The sequence below is a fragment of the Salmo trutta genome, chromosome 1 (assembly GCF_901001165.1).
Source record: "Salmo trutta chromosome 1, fSalTru1.1, whole genome shotgun sequence".
NCBI classification, from domain to species: Eukaryota; Metazoa; Chordata; class Actinopteri; order Salmoniformes; family Salmonidae; genus Salmo; species Salmo trutta.
The window spans coordinates 76,981,516-77,004,796 of NC_042957.1; the positions used below are offsets into that span (position 1 = coordinate 76,981,516).

Below are 23,281 nucleotides of genomic sequence, written 5' to 3' on the forward strand. Positions count from 1 at the left end.
AGTTACCAATGTTAGATGTGGACAGTTCAGGGATATTTTATGTTCCCCTTTTGATAGAAAGGACCAGCCTGTATAAAGACAAGTTAAAGGATTATGTTAATGAATGATTACTCATTAATGGATTACATACATTGGAAATACAAGTAGGTACACCAACATGACCTTTCCATTCATAACATGTGGAGGGTCAATTGCCACAATAGATTCTCTATGGTAAACAAGGAAATACCTCATTTTATTTGAACAAAATGATTGTCAAATAGTTAAGTGTGCTTAGTCTGCTGAAATAGCAGTTTAATTTAATACAGAAGATAATACCCACCAGAGGACAAAACAGTAAAAAAAAAATGTTGGCAGCAACCAGGACTAAACGTTAGTGGTTGCAATTCAGATTCACTGTGCGGGTGATCTTTGTGCGTATTGATGGTTTAACAAGCGATCACCTCGTGTTGAAACGGTGCTCAATGTGGGTTGCTATTAGCCCAGTCTGTCTAGGTCCCTCTGTCCATCACAGACACAGTTTCTTCTCCATCTCCTCCCTCGGTTTGATCTTCTGGATCTAGGAAAGGAGAAACACACAGGTGATCACCACAGTAGTCTGTGCTGGTATGATTACTCTGATTATGAATTTCATGACACAGAACATTGGTCAACTGCTGATCTGAATGAAGACAGAGAAAACACGCTGTCATGAAGCCATCCTACCTTTCCAGAGCCAGTCAGTGGAAAGATGTCCACAAACACCACATAGTGGGTAATCTTGAAGTGAGAAATCTGGAACAGTAGAAGCAGATGCATGCAGCTATAAACACAATATAACATAGTATATAACAGAAGTTCTAAGCCTGACAATGATCGATTCACAGGTCATGTCATTTCCTGTCTCTGTGTCACCTGTCCCTTGCAGAAGTCTCTGATCACCTCTCTGCTACAGTCCTGTCCCTCCTTCAGTCTGATACAGGCACACACCTGTTCCCTCATTCTCTCATCTCTCACGCCTATCACCTGGGGAGAAAGAGAGGTGGACAGGACAGGGAGAGAAAATAAACTCCTGGATATACTGGAATCAGAAAACTGATCCAATCATACCTACTGTTGACATCTGTGTATAGATATCATATGGTGATAGGAGTATTGAGAAATGAAAACAGCAAATGAAAGGTTCTGGCTCTAAGGGTTTGGTACTAACATTTCCCGGATAGATTTGTATAACTTGGTTGTATGGCGTTAATGTGGTGGTGTTCTATTCTCTGATGCCCTCTAGTGGTGCTGAGTCCTGGGCCTCCTGTACTTTGGGATGGGTGTGGTTCTCACCTGGGCCTCCTGTACTTTGGGATGGGTGTGGTTCTCACCTGGGCCTCCTTTACTTTGGGATGGGTGTGGTTCTCACCTGGGCCTCCTGTACTTTGGGATGGGTGTGGTTCTCACCTGGGCCTCCTTTACTTTGGGATGGGTGTGGTTCTCACCTGGGCCTCCTGTACATTGGGATGGGTGTGGTTCTCACCTGGGCCTCCTGTACTTTGGGATGGGTGTGGTTCTCACCTGGGCCTCCTGTACTTTGGGATGGGTGTGGTTCTCACCTGGGCCTCCTGTACATTGGTATGGGTGTGGTTCTCACCTGGGCCTCCTGTACGTTGGGATGGGTGTGGTTCTCACCTGGGCCTCCTGTACGTTGGGATGGGTGTGGTTCTCACCTGGGCCTCCTGTACTTTGGGATGGGTGTGGTTCTCACCTGGGCCTCCTGTACTTTGGGATGGGTGTGGTTCTCACCTGGGCCTCCTGTACGTTGGGATGGGTGTGAAGGAACTGCTCTATCTCAGCAGGGTAGATGTTCTCTCCTCCACGAATGATCATGTCCTTTATACGTCCCACTTTACGGCAGTACCCAAACCTGTCCAGACTGGCTATGTCACTGTGGAGAGACAGTCACAGTTGACGCTCTCTCTTACTTTTCATCTGTTATTGTCTGGGTCTCTGTTTGTTTCTCTATGTGTCTTTATCTCTCTCTGGCTCGCTCCCTCCATCTCTTTCTCTCTCTACATCTCATCTCTTACCCGGTCCTGTACCAGCGCTCTTTGGTGATAGCCTCACTGGTCTTGTCTGGGTCGTCCCAGTACTTCAGCATAACAGAGTAAGCTCTGATCAGCAGCTCTCCTGGATCCCCCAGAGGAACCACCTCTCCAGAGGACACATCCACCACCTTCGCCTGGCCAAGAGAACACAGGGGTATGGTTTCATGTGTTTTGAATAAGAATTCATATAAATGTTATTCATATATTGATAAATTAGGTCCCTAACATCAGACACAATACTATCTCTCTCTCTCTGTCTTTCTCCTCTCACTTGCCCTTTTCTCTCACAAACACACTCATACAGTATGTATATGGTGAAGGAATGAAGTCCCTAACCTCACAGACACATGGCAGTCTCTCTGTCTGTCTCTCTCTCTCTCTCGCTCTCTCAGTCTAGTCATTAACACACACATATAGTATACATGTCTGGTATCAGTTAAAGTTTTGATACCTCAGTGTGGTTCAGGATACATCCGACTGTCTGTGTCATCAGTTCCTCGTTGTCTCGCGGGAAACCAAGGAATGTTATAGGGCTGTTCTCTGTGGTTCCATAACTTGTCTGACGGTCACAAGTCAACAGTGTATTAACATATACAGTACATTGTACACACACAGGAGATGGTAAGAAATTGCTGAAGTCAGTTAACTTACTATGATATTCTTGACATTCATGTGAGTTTTGAGTTTCCTCATGACTTCAGGGGGACAAGGAGATCCACCCGTATACCCTGGAGCACAACAACAGAAATATCCACCCTTCCTTGAGCACCACTTTTGTCCTTCTGGATAAGAGTGTCTGCTAAATGACTGACATGGATGTGAACATGTACTATGATTCTATTATACTGAAATAAAATATACTGCTCAAAAAAATAAAGGGAACACTTAAACAACACATCCTAGATCTGAATGAAAGAAATAATCTTATTAAATACTTTTTTCTTTACATAGTTGAATGTGCTGACAACAAAATCACACAAAAATAATCAATGGAAATCCAATTTATCAACCCATGGAGGTCTGGATTTGGAGTCACACTCAAAATTAAAGTGGAAAACCACACTACAGGCTGATCCAACTTTGATGTAATGTCATTAAAACAAGTCAAAATGAGGCACAGTAGTGTGTGTGGCCTCCACGTGCCTGTATGACCTCCCTACAACGCCTGGGCATGCTCCTGATGAGGTGGCGGCTGGTCTCCTGAGGGATCTCCTCCCAGACCTGGACTAAAGCATCCGCCAACTCCTGGACAGTCTGTGGTGCAATGTGGCGTTGGTGGATGGAGCGAGACATGATGTCCCAGATGTGCTCAATTGGATTCAGGTCTGGGGAACGGGCAGGCCAGTCCATAGCATCAATGCCTTCCTCTTGCAGGAACTGCTGACACACTCCAGCCACATGAGGTCTATCATTGTCTTGCATTAGGAGGAACCCAGGGCCAACTGCACCAGCATATGGTCTCACAAGGGGTCTGAGGATCTCATCTCGGTACCTAATGGCAGTCAGGCTACCTCTGGCGAGCACATGGAGGGCTGTGCGGCCCCTCAAAGAAATGCCACCCCACACCATGACTGACCCACCGCCAAACCGGTCATGCTGGAGGATGTCGCAGGCAGCAGAACGTTCTCCACGGCATCTCCAGACTCTGTCACGTCTGTCACGTGCTCAGTGTGAACCTGCTTTCATCTGTGAAGAGCACAGGGCGCCAGTGGCGAATTTGCCAATCTTGGTGTTCTCTGGCAAATGCCAAACGTCCTGCACGGCGTTGGGCTGTAAGCACAACCCCCACCTGTGGACGTCGGGCCCTCATACCACCCTCATGGAGTCTGTTTCTGACCGTTTGAGCAGACACATGCACATTTGTGGCCTGCTGGAGGTCATTTTGCAGGGCTCTGGCAGTGCTCCTCCTGCTCCTCCTTGCACAAAGGCGGAGGTAGCGGTCCTGCTGCTGGGTTTTTGCCCTCCTACGGCCTCCTCCACGTCTCCTGATGTACTGGCCTGTCTCCTGGTAGCGCCTCCATGCTCTGGACCCTACGCTGACAGACACAGCAAACCTTCTTGCCACAGCTCGCATTGATGTGCCATCCTGGATGAGCTGCACTACCTGAGCCACTTGTGTGGGTTGTAGACTCCGTCTCATGCTACCACTAGAGTGAAAGCACCGCCAGCATTCAAAAGTGACCAAAACATCAGCCAGGAAGCATAGGAACTGAGAAGTGGTCTGTGGTCCCCACCTGCAGAACCACTTCTTTATTGGGGGTGTCTTGCTAATTGCCTATAATTTTCACCTGTTGTCTCTTCCATTTGCACAACAGCATGTGAAATGTATTGTCAATCAGTGTTGCTTCCTAAGTGGACAGTTTGATTTCACAGAAGTGTGATTGACTTGGAGTTACATTGTGTTGTTTAAGTGTTCCCTTTATTTTTTTGAGCAGTGTATAAATGCAGCATGTAAAGTGTTGGTCCCATCTTTCATGCGCTGAAAAAAAGGTCCCATAAAAGTTCCAGATGCACAAAAAGCTTATTTCTTTCAAATTGTGCGCACAAAATTGTTAACATCCCAGTTAATTAGCATTTTATCCTTTGTCAAGATAATCCATCCACCTGGCAGGTGTGGCATATCAAGAAGCTGATTCGACAGTGTCGTGACGTTGTATTAGTTAATGTGACGACTGCTGCTCATCGAATGATTAACGGTTTATAATTGCGTGATTAAATGAATTAAGCAATGAATCAAGCAATTATTAACTCATTAACCTGGGGCACCATGGGAACATTGTTTTGATTGAGTTTCTATTTCCCAAATTAACTCAAAGGATATCAGAATATCGATTACAACAGTCGCTAAATTAATCAATTTCCTCTACAGTCTCATAATCTGAACGTCGTACAATCCAGGAATCTGCACGGACCCGGGCTTTACCACTGAATTTACCACACCAATCTTAGTTGATTATTTATTTACTAGCAAGCTAAAATGATGATAAAAATACACATACACAAAACACAGTCTAGCTATTGATTAGGACTTAGTACAACGGGCCAACACACTCTGGCGCTTGTTACCCAAAATGGGGATTTTAAAGAGAGAGAAATAAAGGAAGTACACGAGAGAAATATACATTTGGGTTCATTTGTCAGCCATGCTTATTTCACTAGCCTCGCCCCGAACTGCCGCTCTTATGGGTCAGAATATAATGATGTAATTACGTGTTGGAGGTCTCAGGTGGGAAGCTCCGCGTGGGTCGTTTAGGCTTCTAAATGACGCACTTTCCGGCGCAACTCTCTGGTTGTCCTCACGATGTCAGTGTCCTTCTTGGCTAAATGGTCTGATCCCTCACCCTTGATCTGAAAGGGGTCTTCTGAGGACAGACAGCTCTGTAGCTCAGAGCTTCGGCCCGAACGGGGTCGATACCACGATTCAATGGAGAGTGGAGGCTGGGTGGTTCGGCTTGAATTCACCCGCTTAGACACAGCTACTCGTCCGTAGCTCGTGTAGAAAAATATTTCTTTGTCTTCAACCTTGTGTTTCGTTTTGGGGTTCGTCGACTTTGTTAGACCTTAGCTGCAGCTTGGGGTCAATAGTCTCCTATGTTAATTCTTCACTCTCCTGTCTTATACCCTCGGGTCAGAAGTGGGTGTAACCGCCTTTAGGGCAATTCCCTGGGCGGACCAAGTAAAGGGGCAAGGCATTTTAATATTCCACTTATAGACACTAACTTCACATTTCATCTTTACCAAAACATTCTGTTTGATTTGGATATTTTCCACTTAACGTATAATGTATAAACATCAGGCACATACGGGGAAAACTCTTAAAGGTACAGTGTTTTCATAATAACGTCATCTCTTAACCTTTAAAAACAAATACAAAAGTTACATACATTTTAATATTCCACTTTTCGTCATAACCACCATTGTGGCTGACGGAAACCATTGTTCCAAAGTCCCTTTATTGCATGTTTAACGTTCTGAGGCCAGTTCTCCATTGTTAGGACAAAGGAATTTCTCTGTGGCCTTAAGGTTTATTATGGGCATGAGGTGTCATAAAACCCCCACATCTTCAGACCCCTAGATCTCTCCTCCTCTGTTGGGGGTTTGGGAGATAATCTGTAGGGTGGTGGTCTCCTGTACCCTGACCTGATCAGGACAGTCATGACAACAGCATGATCATTTCACAGGTGCACCTTGTGCTGGGGACAATAAAAGGCCACTCTAAAATATGCAGTTTTGTCACACAACACAATGCCACAGATGTCTGAAGTTTTGGGTTGAGGAGTATTTCTGTAATAAAGCCCTTTTGTGTGGAGAAAAACTCATTGTTTGGGCCTATGCCCTCCAGTCCCACCCATGGCTGTGCCCCTGCCCAGTCATGTGAAATCTATAGATTAGGGCCTAATGAATTGATTTCAATTGACTGATTTCCTTCTATGAACTAGAAGTTAGTAAAATCTTTGAAATGGTTGCATGTTGCGTTTCTAGTTACAGCCCCTACTGGCTTAAACTCAGTATACCAATTCACAACCAACAACATTTTAAACAAACATTAACATTGTTTCATCTTCAAATCTCTTACCAGTTTCAACTGATGACAGGTCATATTTGTGAAGGTCAGGCTGTCCAAGCATGTCAATGTACATGGTAGGAGTGCTGTAGAGGAAATTACACCTGAAACAGAAATCATTGTCATAATAAATACCATGGAGACAGAGTTCCTTTAGTGTTATCCCCATACTATTGATGCTGAGTTCCTTTAGTGTTTTCCCCATACTATTGATGCTGAGTTCCTTTAGTGATATCCCCATACTATTAATGCTGAGTTCCTTTGGTGATATTGTCACGGCCCCTCTGCAGTGCAGGGGCGGTTCCTCCTGCAGGCAGAGGAGGGTCATTAGTGATTGGAGCCACCTGGGCTCAGGGTATTTAAACTGCTTCACTAACCACTCTTCTCTCTCTCTTTGCTCCTCCAGGTATGATCCTGTTTTGTTTGTTCCTTTGTAGGTTTACTTAGTTTCCACTCAGTCATATTCCCGCACACAGATTCATGCATCCATGCACCTTACATACAGCCTATATTATGACATTTCCACACCTCATGACTTTTTCTTTGTTTAAAGTTAATGGTGTTTGGTTTATAATAAAGAACCTTTTGATTGGCCTATTCCTGTTCATGTCCCCTCATTTTGGCCACAGGCTATGAGCCGGCCTGTGACAGGTGGGGGCTCATCCGTAAGTTAATTGTTCTTTAGTATTTTAGTTTACTTTAACAATTTGTCATGGTTGGTTAAGGTTGTCTAGATTGTCTTTGCTTTATTATATGTCTTCAGTAAAGACTTAAAGGTTGAGACTGAGTCTGCGTCTCTCACATGGATAGGCAGACCATTTCATAAAAATGGAGCTCTATAGGAGAAAGCCCTGCCTCCAGCTGTTTGCTTAGAAATTATAGGAACAATTAGGAGGCCTGCGTCTTGTGACCGTAGCGTACGTGTAGGTATGTACGGCAGGACCAAATCGGAAAGATAGGTAGGAGCAAGCCCATGTAATGCTTTGTAGGTTAGCAGTAAAACCTTGAAATCAGCCCTTGCCTTAACAGGAAGCCAGCGTAGGGAGGCTAGCACTGGAGTAATATGATCACATTTTTTGGTTCTAGTCAGGATTCTAGCAGCCGTGTTTAGCACTAACTGAAGATTATTTAGTGCTTTATCCGGGTAGCCGGAAAGTAGAGCATTGCAGTAGTCCAACTTAGAAGTAACAAAAGGCATGGATTAATTTTTCTGTGTCATTTTTGGACAGAACGTTTCTGATTTTTTTGCAACGTTAAGTCGATTGGAAAAAAGCTGTCCTTGAAACGGTCTTGATATGTTCTTCAAAAGAGAGATCAGGGTCCAGAGTAACGTCGAGGTCCTTCAGTTTTATTTGAGATGACTGTACAACCATCCAGATTAATTGTCAGATTCAACAGAAGATCTCTTTGTTTCTTGGGACCTAGAACAAGCATCTCTGTTTTGTCCAAGTTTAAAAGTAGAAACTTTGCAGCCATCCACTTTCTTATGTCTGAGACACAGGCTTCTAGCGAGGGCAATTTTGGGGCTTCACCATGTTTCATTGAAATGTACAGCTGTGTGTCATCCGCATAGCAGTGAAATTTAACATGTTTTCGAATGACATCCCCAAGAGGTAAAATATATAGTGAAAACAATAGTGGTCCTAAAACGGAACCTTGAGGTACACCAACATTTACAGTTGATTTGTCAGAGGACAAACCATTCACAGAGACAAACTGATTTCTTTCCGACAGATAAGATCTAAACCAGGCCAGGACTTGTCCGTGTAGACCAATTTGGGTTTCCAATCTCTCCAAAAGAATGTGGTGATCGATGGTATCAAAAGCAGCACTAAAGTCTAGGAGCACGAGGACAGATGCAGAGCCTCGGTCTGACGTCATTAAAAGGTAATTTACCACCTTCACAAGTGCAGTCTCAGTGCTATGATGGGGTCTAAAACCAGACTGAAGTGTTTTGTGTACATTGTTTGTCTTCAGGAAGGCAGTGAGTTGCTGCGCAACAGCTTTTTCTAAAATTTGATAGGATTGGAAGATTCGATATAGGCCGATAGTTTTTTATAATTTCTGGGTCAAGATTTGGCTTTTTCAAGAGAGGCTTTATTACTGCCACTTTTAGTGAGTTTGGTACACATCCGGTGGATAGAGAGCCGTTTATTATGTTCAACATAGGAGGGCCAAGCACAGAAAGCAGCTCTTTCAGTAGTTTAGTTGGAATAGGGTCCAGTATGCAGCTTGAAGGTTTAGAGCCCATGATTATTTTCATCATTGTGTCAAGAGATATAGTACTAAAACACTTTAGTGTCTTCCTTGATCCTAGGTCCTGGCAGGGTTGTGCAGACTCAGGACAACGGAGCTTTGGAGGAATACGCAGATTTTAAGAGGAGTCCGTAATTTGCTTTCTAATGATCATGATCTTTTCCTCAAAGAAGTTCATGAATTCATTACTGCTGAAGTGAGAGCCATCCTCTCTTGGGGAATGCTGCTTTTTAGTTAGCTTTGCGACAGTATCAAAAAGACATTTCGGATTGTTCTTATTTTCCTCAATTAAGTTGGAAAAATAGGATGATCGAGCAGCAGTGAGGGCTCTTCGATACTGCACGGTACTGTCTTTCCAAGCTAGTCGGAAGACTTCCAGTTTGGTGTGGCGCCATTTCTGTTCCAATTTTCTGGAAGCTTGCTTCAGAGCTCGTGTATTTTAGGTATACCAGGGAGCTAGTTTCTTATGACAAATGTTTTTAGTTTTTAGGGGTGCAACTGCATCTATGGTATTGCACAAGGTTAAATTGAGTTCCTCAGTTAGGTGGCTAACTGATTGTTGTCCTTTGACGTCCCTGGGCAGGCAGAGGGAGTCTGGAAGGGCATCAAGGAATCTTTGGGTTGTCTGAGAATTTATAGCACGACTTTTAATGCTTCTTGGTTGGGGTCTGAGCAGATTATTTGTTGTGATTGCAAACTTAATAAAATGGTAGTCCGACAGTCCAGGATTATGAGGAAAAACATTTAGATCCACAACATTTATTCCATGGGACAAAACTAAGTCCAGAGTATGACTGTGGCAGTGAGTAGGTCCAGAGACATGTTGGACAAAACCCACTGAGTTGATGACAGCTCCGAAGGCCTTTTGGAGTGGGTCTGTGGACTTTTCCATGTGAATATTAAAGTCACCAAAAATTACAATATTATCTGCGATGACTACAAGGTCCGATAGGAATTCGGGGAACTCAGTGAGGAATGCTGTATATGGCCCAGGAGGCCTGTAAACAGTTGCTATAAAAAGTGATTGAGTAGGCTGCATAGATTTCATGACTAGAAGCTCAAAAGATGAAAACGTTGTTTTTTTGTAAATTGAAATTTGCTATTGTAAATATCCCCCGCGGGATGCGCGGGGGATATGGTCACTAGTGTAACCAGGGGGTGAGGCCTCATTTAACACACTAAATTCATCAGGCTTAAGCCATGTTTCAGTCAGGCCAATCACATCAAGATTATGATCAGTGATTAGTTCATTGACTATAACTGCCTTTGAAGTGAAGGATCTAACATTAAGTAGTCCTATTTTGAGATGTGAGGTATCACAATCTCTTTCAATAATGGCAGGGATGGAGGAGGTCTTTATACTAATGACATTGCTAAGGCGAACACCGCCATCTTTAATTTTGCCCAACCTAGGTCGAGGCACAGACACGGTCTCAATGGGGATAGCTGAGCTGACTACACTGACTGTGCTAGTGGCAGACTCCACTAAGCTGGCAGGCTGGTGCCTGGCCTGCACCCTATTTCATTGTCCGGTTGGAATATTATCGATATTTTACGAGAAAAATACCATAAATTGATATTAAACAGCGTTTGACATGCTTCTAAGTACGGTAATGGAACATTTAGAACAATTGTCTCGAAATGCACTTGCGCGTTACCCTTTGGATAGTGACCTGAACGCACGAACAAAACGGAGGTATTTGCACATAACTATGGATTATTTGGAACAAAAACAACATTTGTTGTGGAAGTAGCAGTCCTGGGAGTGCATTCTGACAAAGAACAGCAAAGGTAATCCAATTTTTCTAATACTAATTCTGAGTTTAGTGAGCCCTGAACTTGACGGGTGTACTCAGAATATTGCAAAATGTGCTTTCGCCGAAAAGCTATTTTAAAATCTGACAGAGCGATTGCATAAAGGAGTTCTGTGTCTATAATTCTTAAAATAATTTATGTATTTTGTCAACGTTTATGATGAGTAATTTAGTAAATTCACCGGAAGTTTTCGGTGGGAATCACAATTTCTGAACATCACACGCCAATGTAAAAAGCTGTTTTTTGATATAAATATTAACTCGATTGAACAAAACATGCATGTATTGTAGGATATAATGTCCTAGGAGTGTCATCTGATGAAGATCATCAAAGGTTAGTGCTGCATTTAGCTGTGTTTTGGGTTTTTGTGACATATATGCTTGCTTGAAAAATGGCTGTGTGGTTATTTGTGTCTATGTACTCTCCTAACATAATCTAATGTTTCGCTTTCGCTGTAAAGCCTTTTTGAAATCGGACAATGTGGTTAGATTAACGCGAGTCTTATCTTTAAAATGGTGTAAAATAGTCATTTGTTTGAAATATTGAATCGTATTTCGCGCCACGCTCTTCCACTGGCTGTTGAATAGTGGGACGCTAAGACCTACCTTTCATTCTGGATGGCCTCCAGGTTGGTCTCGGGGTTTAAGACCTACCTTTCATTCTGGATGGCCTCCAGGTTGGTCTCAGGGTTTAAGACCTACCTTTCATTCTGGATGGCCTCCAGGTTGGTCTCGGGGTTTAAGACCTACCTTTCATTCTGGATGGCCTCCAGGTTGGTCTCAGGGTTTAAGACCTACCTATCATTCTGGATGGACTCCAGGTTGGTCTCAGGGTTTAAGACCTACCTTTCATTCTGGATGGCTTCCAGGTTGGTCTCAGGGTTTAAGACCTACCTTTCATTCAGGATGGCCTCCAGGTTGTCACGGCTGTCGTACCCAGAAGAGGGGAAGACCAGGGTGATGCCATTCAGTGCCATACACATCGCTCCTATCACTGAGCCCATACAGGGGTACAGGAACACACCCTCTTACAGGCTGAGGGGGAAGCAGGTAATATGAAGGTTAACAGTTAGAGGTGTCAGGTGTGTCTGAGTGACAGGAAATGTCTACTTGTCTCCACTGACCCTCCAGTCAAATCCCAGACGTAGACCCACAAAATAGGAGTTGTTGACAATGTTGTGGTGGGAGAGGGTGGCACCTTTAGGACTTCCTGTTCCCTAGAGACCAGTAGACATCAGAGACAGACTAATACTGTTGTTCCCTACAGACCAGTAGACATCAGACAGACAGACAGACTAATACTGTTGTTCCCTACAGACCAGTAGACATCAGACAGACAGACTAATACTGTTGTTCCTACAGACCAGTAGACATCAGACAGACAGACAGACTAATACTGTTGTTCCCTACAGACCAGTAGACATCAGACAGACAGACAGACTAATACTGTTGTTCCCTACAGACCAGTAGACATCAGACAGACAGACAGACTAATACTGTTGTTCCCTACAGACCAGTAGACATCAGACAGACACAGAGAGACTAATACTGTTGTTCCCTACAGACCAGTAGACATCAGACAGACTAATACTGTTGTTCCCTACAGACCAGTAGACATCAGACAGACTAAAACTGTTGTTCCCTACAGACCAGTAGACATCAGGCAGACTAATACTGTTGTTCCCTACAGACCAGTAGACATCAGACAGACTAATACTCAGACATAAATAATGAATACCGATTGATGCGTTTTGTGTGTAGGTGAGGGTAATGACATCCTGTGTTGATGATAATGTATTGATATGATGTGTGAGCTGTTGTGAGCTGATGTGTGAGCTGTCCATTACCTCGGGTGTGTGGGGGGTGTGTGTGGGTATGTGTAAGGCCTGATTTCCCAGACACAGATTAAGCCTAGTTCATTGGAGATCACTATGGACATGCTTCTTAGTACAAGACTTGGTTTAATCTGTGTCCTGGAAATCAGCTGTAAAGTATTCTTCTTTTCAACAGGATACCCACGGATGTGAACTGTATGTTGATGGGGTCGTCGAAGGACAGTTTGGTCTGAAGGTCCTGCAGCTCCTGGTGGTTCTGTCTGCTTCCAGCCTGCACCACATCTTCTACATGTACAGTCCCTGTCTGTCTGCTGTCTGTCACAATCACCATACACAGGTCTGGTAGTCTGGCAGGAGGAACACAGGTTAACATTACAGTAACACAATGACAGTTACATTAGTTACAGTGCATTTGGAAAGTATTCGGATCCCTTGACTTTTTCCAAAACATTTTACATTACAGCCTTATTCTAAAATGTAATAAATCTTTTTTTCCCCCTCAACAATCTACACACAATACCCCATAATGACAAAGCAAAAACAGGTTTTTAGAAGAAAAAACCCCGGAAATATCACACTTACATAAGTATTCCGACCGTTTTCTCAGTACTTTGTTGAAGCCCCTTTGGCAGTGATTACAGCCTTGAGTCTTCTTGGGTATGACGCTACAAGCTTGGCACACCTGTATTTGGGGAGTTTCTCCCATTCTGCTCTGCAGATCCTCTCAAGCTCTGTCAGGTTGGATGTGGAGCGTCGCTACACAGCTATTTTCAGGTCTCTCCAGAGATGTTAGATCGGGTTCAAGCCCGGGCTCTGGCTGGGCCACTCAAGGATATTCAGAGACTTGTCCCGAAGCCACTCCTGTGTTGTCTTGGCTGTGTGCTTAGGGTCGTTGTCCTGTTAGAAGGTGAACCTTCGCCCCCAGTCTGAGGTCCTGAGCTCTCTGGAGAAGGGTTTCATCAAGGATCTCTCTGTACTTTGCTCCGTTCATCTTTCCCTCGATCCTAACTAGTCTCCAAGTCCCTGCCGCTGAAAAACATCCCCACAGGCTGATGCTGCCACCACCATGTTTCACTGTAGGGATGGTGCTAGGTTTCCTCCAGATGTGACACTTGGCATTCAGGCCAAAGAGTTCAATCATCAATCTTGTTTCTCATGGTCAGAGTCATTTAGGTGCATTTTTGGCAAACTCCAAGCAGGCTGTCATGTGTCTTTTACTGAGGAGTGGCTTGCGTCTGGCCACTCTACCATAACGGCCTGATTGGTGGAACGCTGCAGACATGGTTGTCCTTCTGGGAGGTTCTTCCATCTCCACAGAGGAACTCTAGAGCTATGTTGGGTTCATGGTCACCTCCCTGACCAAGACCCTTCTCCCCCGATTGCTCAGTTTGGCCAAGCGGCCAGCTTAAGGGAGAGTCTTGGTGGTTCCAAACTTCTTCAATTTAAGAATGATGGAGGCCACTGTGTTCTTGGGGACCTTCAATGCTGCAGACATTTTTTGGTACCCTTCCCTATATCTGTGCCTCGACCCAATCCTGTCTCAGAGCTCTACAGACAATTCCTTTGACCTCATGGCTTGGTTTTTGCTCTGACATGCATTGTCAACTGTCGGACCTTATATAGACAGGTGTGTGCCTTTCCAAATCATGTCCAATAAATTTAATCTACCACAGGTGGACTCCAATCAAGTTGTTGAAACATCAAGGCTGATCAATGGAAACCGGATGCAGCTGAGCTCAATTTCGAGTCTCATAGCAAAGGGTCTGTTTTTTTTATTTGTAATAAATGTGCAAACATTTCTAAAAACCAGTTCACTCTCATTAGGGTGTATTGTGTGTAGATGGATGTATTTTTGAATAAGGCTGTAATGTAACAATGTTGAAAAAGTCAACGGGTCTGAATACTTTCCGAATGCACTGTACACTACAGTAACACAATGACAGTTACATTACAGTAACACAATGACAGTTACATTACAGTAACAGCCTTCATTAGGTCCTCTACTGTCCCTGTCTGTCACCATCACCATACAGATAATGAGGTTCCATTTACAGTTACAGGTAAATAGACATCCTCCAGTGGTAATATTTCTTATTCAGAGTCAATCCAGCATAGTTCCTGTGTAGCCCTTTTACTGTGTTTCACATTAGCCAATAATTCTAATAAACAATTTCTGATATACAGTGTCACATGCCTTTTATGTTCCTGCATCAGTAAAAGCAGGAAGTGCATCACCTATGCCTCTACTTCCATTCCTTCCAATTAGGCTGGTTTGGATTTGTCCCTGACCAAAATGGCTGCCATTATCATACCATTCAAGAACTTTGAAGGTTTATGACATATCCCTTATAGTAATTTAATCGGATCTCTACTATGGCTATAAATATGTTAGACACAGACCACATATATGTTCAGGGTTCTATATCTATGATGTTAGCTATCCTGCTAGGTACTTTACTTCATGGTGCAGTAATACAATATGTCTGTTGATTCACTTATGGTCCAATAGTACAATATTAACATACCTGGAGCTCCTAAAGACCCCTGACTCTGCTGTGTCCATCTCTGGGCAGATCTGTCTCAGCATGTCACAGAACCTCTGGGTCTTAAACTGGGTGGGACACACCACAGCTTTACACTGCACCTACAGAGACAGACAGAACAGAACATCTGGGTCTTAAACTGGGTGGGACACACCGCTGCTTTACACTGCACCTACAGAGAGAACAGAACATCTGGATCTTAAACTGGGTGGGACACACAGCTGCTTTACACTGCACCTACAGAGACAGAGAGAACAGAACATCTGGTTCTTAAACTGGGAAGGACACAGACAGCACCAGGGTCAGGAACAGTTCAGCTTTTCATTCAGTCAAACCAGGAAGTGTAAAACAACATGGTACTGTCACGGCTGTCGTCGTCAGACGAAACAGAGAAATCATCGTCTGAGAAAGTTGACCAATACGCAGCGGATTGCGTGCTCATCATGATATTTATTAAACTGTGAACACCAAAACAATAAACGACTCCAGACAGGTTAACAGGCTACTTACAAAATAATAGCAGTGTTAACACAACCACCCACAAACCCAAGTGACAAACATACTCCTAAATATATGACTCCCAATCAGGAACAACGATAACCAGCTGTCCCTGATCGGGAGCCACACAGACCAACACACAACACCCAGAACAAACATACACAGACATCTACTGCCACGTCCTGACCAAAATACTACACAACTACACCCTCTGCTGGTCAGGACGTGACAGGTACTGGATAAGAACAAACCTTCCCCAGGGTGTACTCCAGCTCCTTCAGCTGATAGGCTGGGTTTATTGACACCTGTAGAGATTAGAACAATACTTTAATATTAGGAACAATAGATCCTAACAGATAATACATATTCATTTTAGAATCTAATCTAATAGCTCATCTTCACCAGAATGATGCCAGCCTTGGCTGTGGCGAACTGAAACAAGATCCAGTGGTATGTGTTGGGCCCCCAGACTCCTAGTCTGTCCCCTCTCCTCAGACCCAGGGCCAGGAGACCTGCAGCGGCCTGGTCAACCTGGGTAGGAGGGAGACCATGACCCAGGTAGTAATATACAGGATATTATCCCAATATGTAAAGAAGCCCAGAGCTGCACAAAGAAAGATGTTTTTTTTGCTGTAGCATCAGTCATCAAATGATTAGAACTGTGATAATAATACATCAACGTTGTTCTGTATTTCTGTTTCATAATGGATCTTCTAGTTGACAGGTTAACCCATAGTTATGTTTCAACGTCAATGTTTAACCAATAACAACACTTTGACTGGACTTCACGTAGGTTTCAAATTCGAACAAGACACAAAACACAATGCCTGTTATGTTACCCCTCCTAAACCTCTAGTCCTGTTATGTTACCCCTCCTAAACCTCTACAATCATGTTGTTATGTTACCCCTCCTAAACCTCTACAGTCCTGTTGTTATGTTACCCCTCCTACACCTCTACAGACCTGTTGTTATGTTACCCCTCCTAAACCTCTACAATCCTGTTGTTATGTTACTCCTCCTAAACCTCTACAATCATGTTGTTATGTTACCCCTCCTAAACCTCTACAATGATGTTGTTATGTTACCCCTCCTAAACCTCTACAATCATGTTGTTATGTTACCCCTCCTAAACCTCTACAATCATGTTGTTATGTTACCCCTCCTAAACCTCTACAATCATGTTGTTATGTTACCCCTCCTAAACCTCTACAATCCTGTTGTTATGTTACCCCTCCTAAACCTCTACAGTCATGTTGTTATGTTACCCCTCCTACACCTCTACAGTCCTGTTATGTTACCCCTCCTAAACCTCTACAGTCATGTTGTTATGTTACCCCTCCTAAACCTCTACAGTCCTGTTGTTATGTTACCCCTCCTAAACCTCTACAGTCATGTTGTTATGTTACCCCTCCTAAACATCTACAGTCATGTTGTTATGTTACCCCTCCTACACCTCTACAGTCCTGTTATGTTACCCCTCCTAAACCTCTACAGTCATGTTGTTATGTTACCCCTCCTAAACATCTACAATCATGTTGTTATGTTACCCCTCCTAAACCTCTACAGTCATGTTGTTATGTTACCCCTCCTAAACCTCTACAGTCATGTTATGTTACCCCTCCTAAACCTCTACAGTCCTATTGTTTTGTTACCGCTACTAAAACACTACAATCCCACACTTCACTATGTAGTTAACCTCTATGGGATCGGTGTCCCTATACCGGAACGGTTGTCGACCATTAGAAATGCACTGACAAATCATGCATGCATGTGCCTTGGGTGAGAAGAGGGGAAAGAGGAAATGGATTCCTGGCGTCCAAATGTGATGTAACAGATGTGAATATATAGGATGGATGTTCCCTAGTGTCAGATGTGAATATATAGGATGGGTGTTCCCTAGTGTCAGATGTGAATATATATATATATATATATATATATATAGGATGGGTGTTCCCTAGTGTCAGATGTGAATATATATATAGGATGGGTGTACCCTAGTGTCAGATGTGAATATATATATATGATGGGTGTTCCCTAGTGTCAGATGTGAATATATAGGATGGGTGTTCCCTAGTGTCAGATGTGAATATATATATATATATATATATATATATATATATATATATATATAGGATGGGTGTTCCCTAGTGTCAGATGTGAATATATATATAGGATGGGTGTACCCTAGTGTCAGATGTGAATATATAGGATGGGTGTTCCCTAGTGTCAGATGTGAATATATAGGATGGGTGTTCCCTAGTGTCAGATGTGAATATATATATATATATATATATATATATATATAGGATGGGTGTTCCCTAGTGTCAGATGTGAATATATATATAGGATGGGTGTACCCTAGTGTCAGATGTGAATATATATATATGATGGGTGTTCCCTAGTGTCAGATGTGAATATATAGGATGGGTGTTCCCTAGTGTCAGATGTGAATATATAGGATGGGTGTTCCCTAGTGAGTAGCTGTTCCCTGGAGACTCACGTTCTCCTGAAACTGGGAGAAGGTCTTACGGACTCCATCCTGCAGAAAGACCAGGGCCTCTCTGTGGGGCCAGCGGTCGGCTGCAGCCTGAAGACTCTGACCCCCCGTCTGGCCCAGCAGGGACACTGAGGAGGCCCCATGGACGTAGCTGAAGCTCTGCCCTGGGACCATGGGGGGACTGTCCACATGGAGGGATCTGTTGAGGGAGAGACGTAACGTATTATAAGCCTTCATAAGACATTATGATGAAGACGTTCTAAAGGCCTAGCAGGGTCACTGAGGAGGTCCCGTGGTCGTAGCTACAGCTTACATAAGTGTACTGCTTACAAAGGTGATATGCCTTGGTTATAAATGTATTATGAATGTGGAAAGATGCTATGCCTTGGTTATAAATGTATTATGAACGTGGAAAGATACTATGCCTTGGTTATAAATGTATTATGAACGTGGAAAGATACTATGCCTTGGTTATAAATGTATTATGAACGTGGAAAGATACTACGCCTTGCAAAATAGTATTCATACCCCTTGGATTTCATTCCAGTCCTGCAGCTCAGTTCAGTAGCTTTGATGTGTCTGGGGGGTTTAATACATCATCCACAGCATAATGATTAACTTGACCATGCTTAAAGATATCTAAAGTCTGATTTGTTATTGTTACCCATCTATCAATCCCTGCTCTTCTTTGTAATGCTTTCGAAAAGCTCCCTGGTCTTTGTAGTTGAATCTGTGCTTGAAATGTAATACTTGACTGAGGGACCTTCCAGATGTTGTATATATGGGGGACAGAGGAAGGGTTAGTCAATCAAAAATCTTGTCAATCCCTATTATTTCAGTTAAGCCACATTTTACTTCTGAACTAATTTAGACTTGCCTGGACAAAGGGGCTGAATACTTCTGCAATGACAATATTTTAGTCATGTAATTTTTATTACTCTTAAAATAAATATTTTCTTCCACTTTGACATTAGAGTATTTTGAGTAGATTGTTGACAAAAATAATAGTTAATTTTAATTCCACTTTGTAACACAAAATGTGAAGAAATCCAAGGGGTATGAATACTTTAGCAAGACAGTATATATAGAGAGAGGTACACAGGGGGGTGGAAACAGACAAGGATGGGTTGGTGGACATTATCCATGACATGTCAATATAATACTGGAGTTAGTCAAACATCAGAAAGGAAACCCCTGCATCCCTGACCCCAACCTGACCTCCTGTGGACCCTAACCCGACCTCCTGTGGACCCTAACCCGACCTCCTGTGGACCCTAACCTGACCTCCTGTGGATCCTAACCCGGCCTCCTGTGGATCCTAACCTGACCTCCTGTGGACCCTAACCCGACCTCCTGTGGACCCTAACCCGACCTCCTGTGGACCCTAACCCGACCTCCTGTGGACCCTAACCCGACCTCCTGTGGATCCTAACCTGACCTCCTGTGGACCCTAACCTGACCTCCTGTGGTTCCTAACCCGACCTCCTGTGGACCCTAACCCGACCTCCTGTGGATCCTAACCCGACCTCCTGTGGACCCTAACCCGACCTCCTGTGGTTCCTAACCCGACCTCCTGTGGTTCCTAACCCGACCTCCTGTGGACCCTAACCCGACCTCCTGTGGAGTTCTGTGGGCTGTGGTTTCATATTCGACCTCTCTCGGCTGTTCTGTTGGGAGCCTACATAAACAGCAGGCTGCTATTAGAACAAATATGGCCCACCTCACTCACTCAATATTATTCCCATCAGGTCACAGGACATGTGAAGTCTTTTAGAGGGGAAACTGGACTAATGGATATGTGAAAAAACAAACATGTTCAGTGCCAAGACAACCACGCTGAACCCTGTTCCTTACAGCCAAGACAAAGCAGAAACTGGGCTGGACAATCCAAGTTAAAACATATTTGATTTGTAAAAAACATGTTTCTGAAAAGGTAATCTCACAAGGAAGCATTGAAAGACATACCCTCAGTCTAAATAAGTCCAGTCACATTCAGGTCCTTTAGTTTGTACTCTACAGTTGGTAAATCAAAGAAAAAACATGTGGTTTGCCGAATAAGGGTGAATAAAGAGAAATAATCCAACTAGTCTAACTCTGTGGATAATCTTTGCACCCAACACCAAATTAGCTAGGCTGTGATGATGTATTATCGGGGCGGCAGCGTAGCCTAGTGGTTAGAGTGTTGGACTAGAAACCGTAAAGGTTGCAAGTTCAAATCCCCGAGCTGACAAGGTACAAATCTGTTGTTCTGCCCCTGAACAAGGCAGTTAACCCACTGTTCCTAGGCCGTCATTGAAAATAAGAATTTGTTCTTAACTGACTTGCCTAGTTAAATAAGTAAGAGACTAGTGCATATGATAAGAGAGTTAACCTACCTACAGCACCAGAGCCAGGTTGGGTTCCCAGGTGTCCATGTCTTCTGTAGTGAGGAGACCACCTGTAGAGGTTGTAACACAGCCCTTCTAGAGAACACACTGAGCTGTCTGAGGAGGTGAGTAGCCATGGTCTGAGGTACCAGAAGGACAGGACAGAGCAGGAGACTGGAGGGACCTTTGACTGAAGGCTTCAGGAGAGAGAATCACAATGTGTGTAGTGAAATGTTTAACTCTTGTCTAAACTGGTCTGATTGGGTATTTACAGGTTACAGGTAATGACATGGGATGTAGGCTATATAGCGCACAGTCATGTAGAGGCAACGGTTTTAGCTTGGTATGTCAGGGTGGGTTGTGAAAAAGGAGGGTGGTCAGTACACACACAAAATGTTCATTTAGCAATTTTAAATATCTTTAAAAAGTATATATTTTCTGGCTTACACAGTGATGTTTGGAAATGTGTGTTAGAGGAAGCAAGCTGTGAAAAACTGAAAATAATAAGTGAATTTACTTTTAACCCCTCAAGCTTCCAAAATGTTTCACATACACTAATTGTTGTCAACAACAATGACAGAAGGAAGTGAATGGACCACCATGGTATCCCGTCACTGAAGACTGAACAGGGCCCTTCATGGTAGCCCCTCACCGAAGACTGAACAGGGCCCTTCATGGTAGCCCTTCACCGAAGACTGAACAGGTCCCTTCATGGTAGCCCGTCACCGAAGACTGAACAGGTCCCTTCATGGTAGCCCGTCACCGAAGACTGAACAGGGCCCTTCATGGTAGCCCGTCACCGAAGACTGAACAGGGCCCTCCATATTAGCCCTTCACTGAAGACTGAACAGGGCCCTCCATATTAGCCCTTCACCGAAGACTGAAGAAGATACTTGACAACATGATTGAGTGGTCAGGGCTTTCACTGTTTGGCCCAGGTTGGGGGAAGGAAACTGTGAAAAATGAAGTTGAATTAGTCTATTTACTTTCAAACCTCAAGCTACCAACATACTTCACCAACCATCATAGGAGCCTCACACTGAAAGGCCAAAGATGACAATTGATCAGGTAATTGATCTGGTAATTGATCAGATAATTGACCAAGTAATTGGTCAGATAATATATCAGGTAATTGATCATTTATCAGGTAACTTTCAGATAATTGATCAGTTAATTGATCAGGCAGTTGATCAGGTAACTGATCAGATATTTGACTGATCAGGGCTTTCACTGGACACAGTCTTCAGTATTGTGTGTTTACCAGAAAATAAAAATAAAAGTAGAAAAACTGGTCAGGTTAAAAAAGACTCAGATACTGTTGGGGATCTTATCCCGGTATTGGGATTCATTGTCATGTGACCATGGCGGGGAATTCAAAACTGCAAGAGTCTAATCATTTCAAATACTCAAATAACCAACTATTTTCCTCCATTTGAAAGATACACATCTCCTAAATCTAACCACGTTGTCCGTTTTTCAAAGAGGCTTTACGGAGAATGCATAAAGTTAGGCTATGTTAGGAGAGTACATTGACAATAGCTGTGTGTAATGTTTAGCCAATTCAAAGAAGGGCATCAACAGAGACAGAAAACCAGCTAGAATTATGCACTTACCTTTGACAATCTGCATCAGATGACACTCATAGGACATTATGTTATACAATACATGCATTTTTAGTTCCATCAAGTTCATATTTATATCCAAAAACAGCATTTACAGTCGCTGTGAAATTCAGAATTTTTTTCGGCTCGAATGCTCCCAGTGAATCCAGCGTTACAAATAACGGAATTACTATTCGAAAACATTGGTAAATTATAATATTGTCATTCAAAGAATAATATATTATCATCTCGTAATTGCTACCGAATGGCCAGATCTCAAAATAACTTTACTGGGAAATCACATTTTGCAATAAACGGGGTACTATGCTAAGAACAATAGGCTAGGCTATACAGGTTAGCAGCATCTAATATCATTATAACATTGTAAATATCCCCTTACCTTTGATTATCTCCATCAGAAGGCACTGACAGGAATCCCAGGTCCAGAACAAATGTGGTTTCTTTTGACAAAGTTCATAATTTATGTCCAAATAACACCAAGTAGTTAGCGTTCAGTAGGCTCCCACAAAACGTGGTGGGGGGGTGTAAAATCACGCCGAAAAGCTAAAAAAAACTAGTAAATAATCTATTTACGTTCGTTCAAACATGTCAAACGTTGTTTAGCATCAATCTTTTGGTCCATTTTTAACGTGAAACATCAGTAATATTTTCACACGACCTATCCTGTGTCTAGAAAAACGATTATGACAAATTCACTCTTCTCAGATTTATGCGCAGGCGCGAAAAAATGAAGTGACGACATGTCAACTTCCCTGCATTCTAATTTGCTCTCTGTTCATCATAGACGCTTCAAACAACTTTATAAAGATCGCTGACATCTAGTGGAAGCCGTAGGAGTTGCGAAATGAATCCTTTCTCACTGTGGTATCTATAAAACAATGACACTAAATAGTACAGTCACGTTTTTTTTAAATCTATTTTTCACAGGTTTTTGCCTGCAATATGAGTTTTGTTATACTTACAGACACCATTCAAACTGTTTTAGAAAATTCAGAGTGTTTTCTATCCGAATGTGTTAATAGTATGCATATCCTAGCTTCTGAGTTGGTGTAGGAGGCAGTTAAAAATAGGCACATATTTTTTCCAAAATTCTCAATGCTGCCCCCTAGCCCGTAGAGGATAAGACATGACAAGAATATGGGTTGTGAGTGACAGGACACGCTAATGGAGGCACGTCTTATACAGTATGTGGCAGAGTCTGGACAATATCTTA

The 23,281-nt window shown here is 43.1% G+C and overlaps 1 protein-coding gene and 1 pseudogene across 1 annotated transcript; both read right to left on the reverse strand.

The window, feature by feature from the left end:
* Positions 1–321: 321 nt before the first annotated feature.
* Positions 322–16,149, reverse strand: LOC115198987 (acyl-CoA synthetase family member 2, mitochondrial-like; annotated as a pseudogene).
* Positions 16,150–18,053: 1,904 nt separating this feature from the next.
* Positions 18,054–20,735, reverse strand: LOC115199054 (acyl-CoA synthetase family member 2, mitochondrial-like). The gene is made up of 2 exons (XM_029761612.1): positions 20,456–20,735; positions 18,054–18,279 (listed from the first exon to the last, which is right to left on the reverse strand). The coding sequence occupies exons 1-2, from the start codon at positions 20,581–20,583 to the stop codon at positions 18,054–18,056; spliced, it is 354 nt and encodes a 117-aa protein (XP_029617472.1). The 5' UTR covers positions 20,584–20,735.
* Between the last annotated feature and the right edge of the window lie 2,546 nt (positions 20,736–23,281).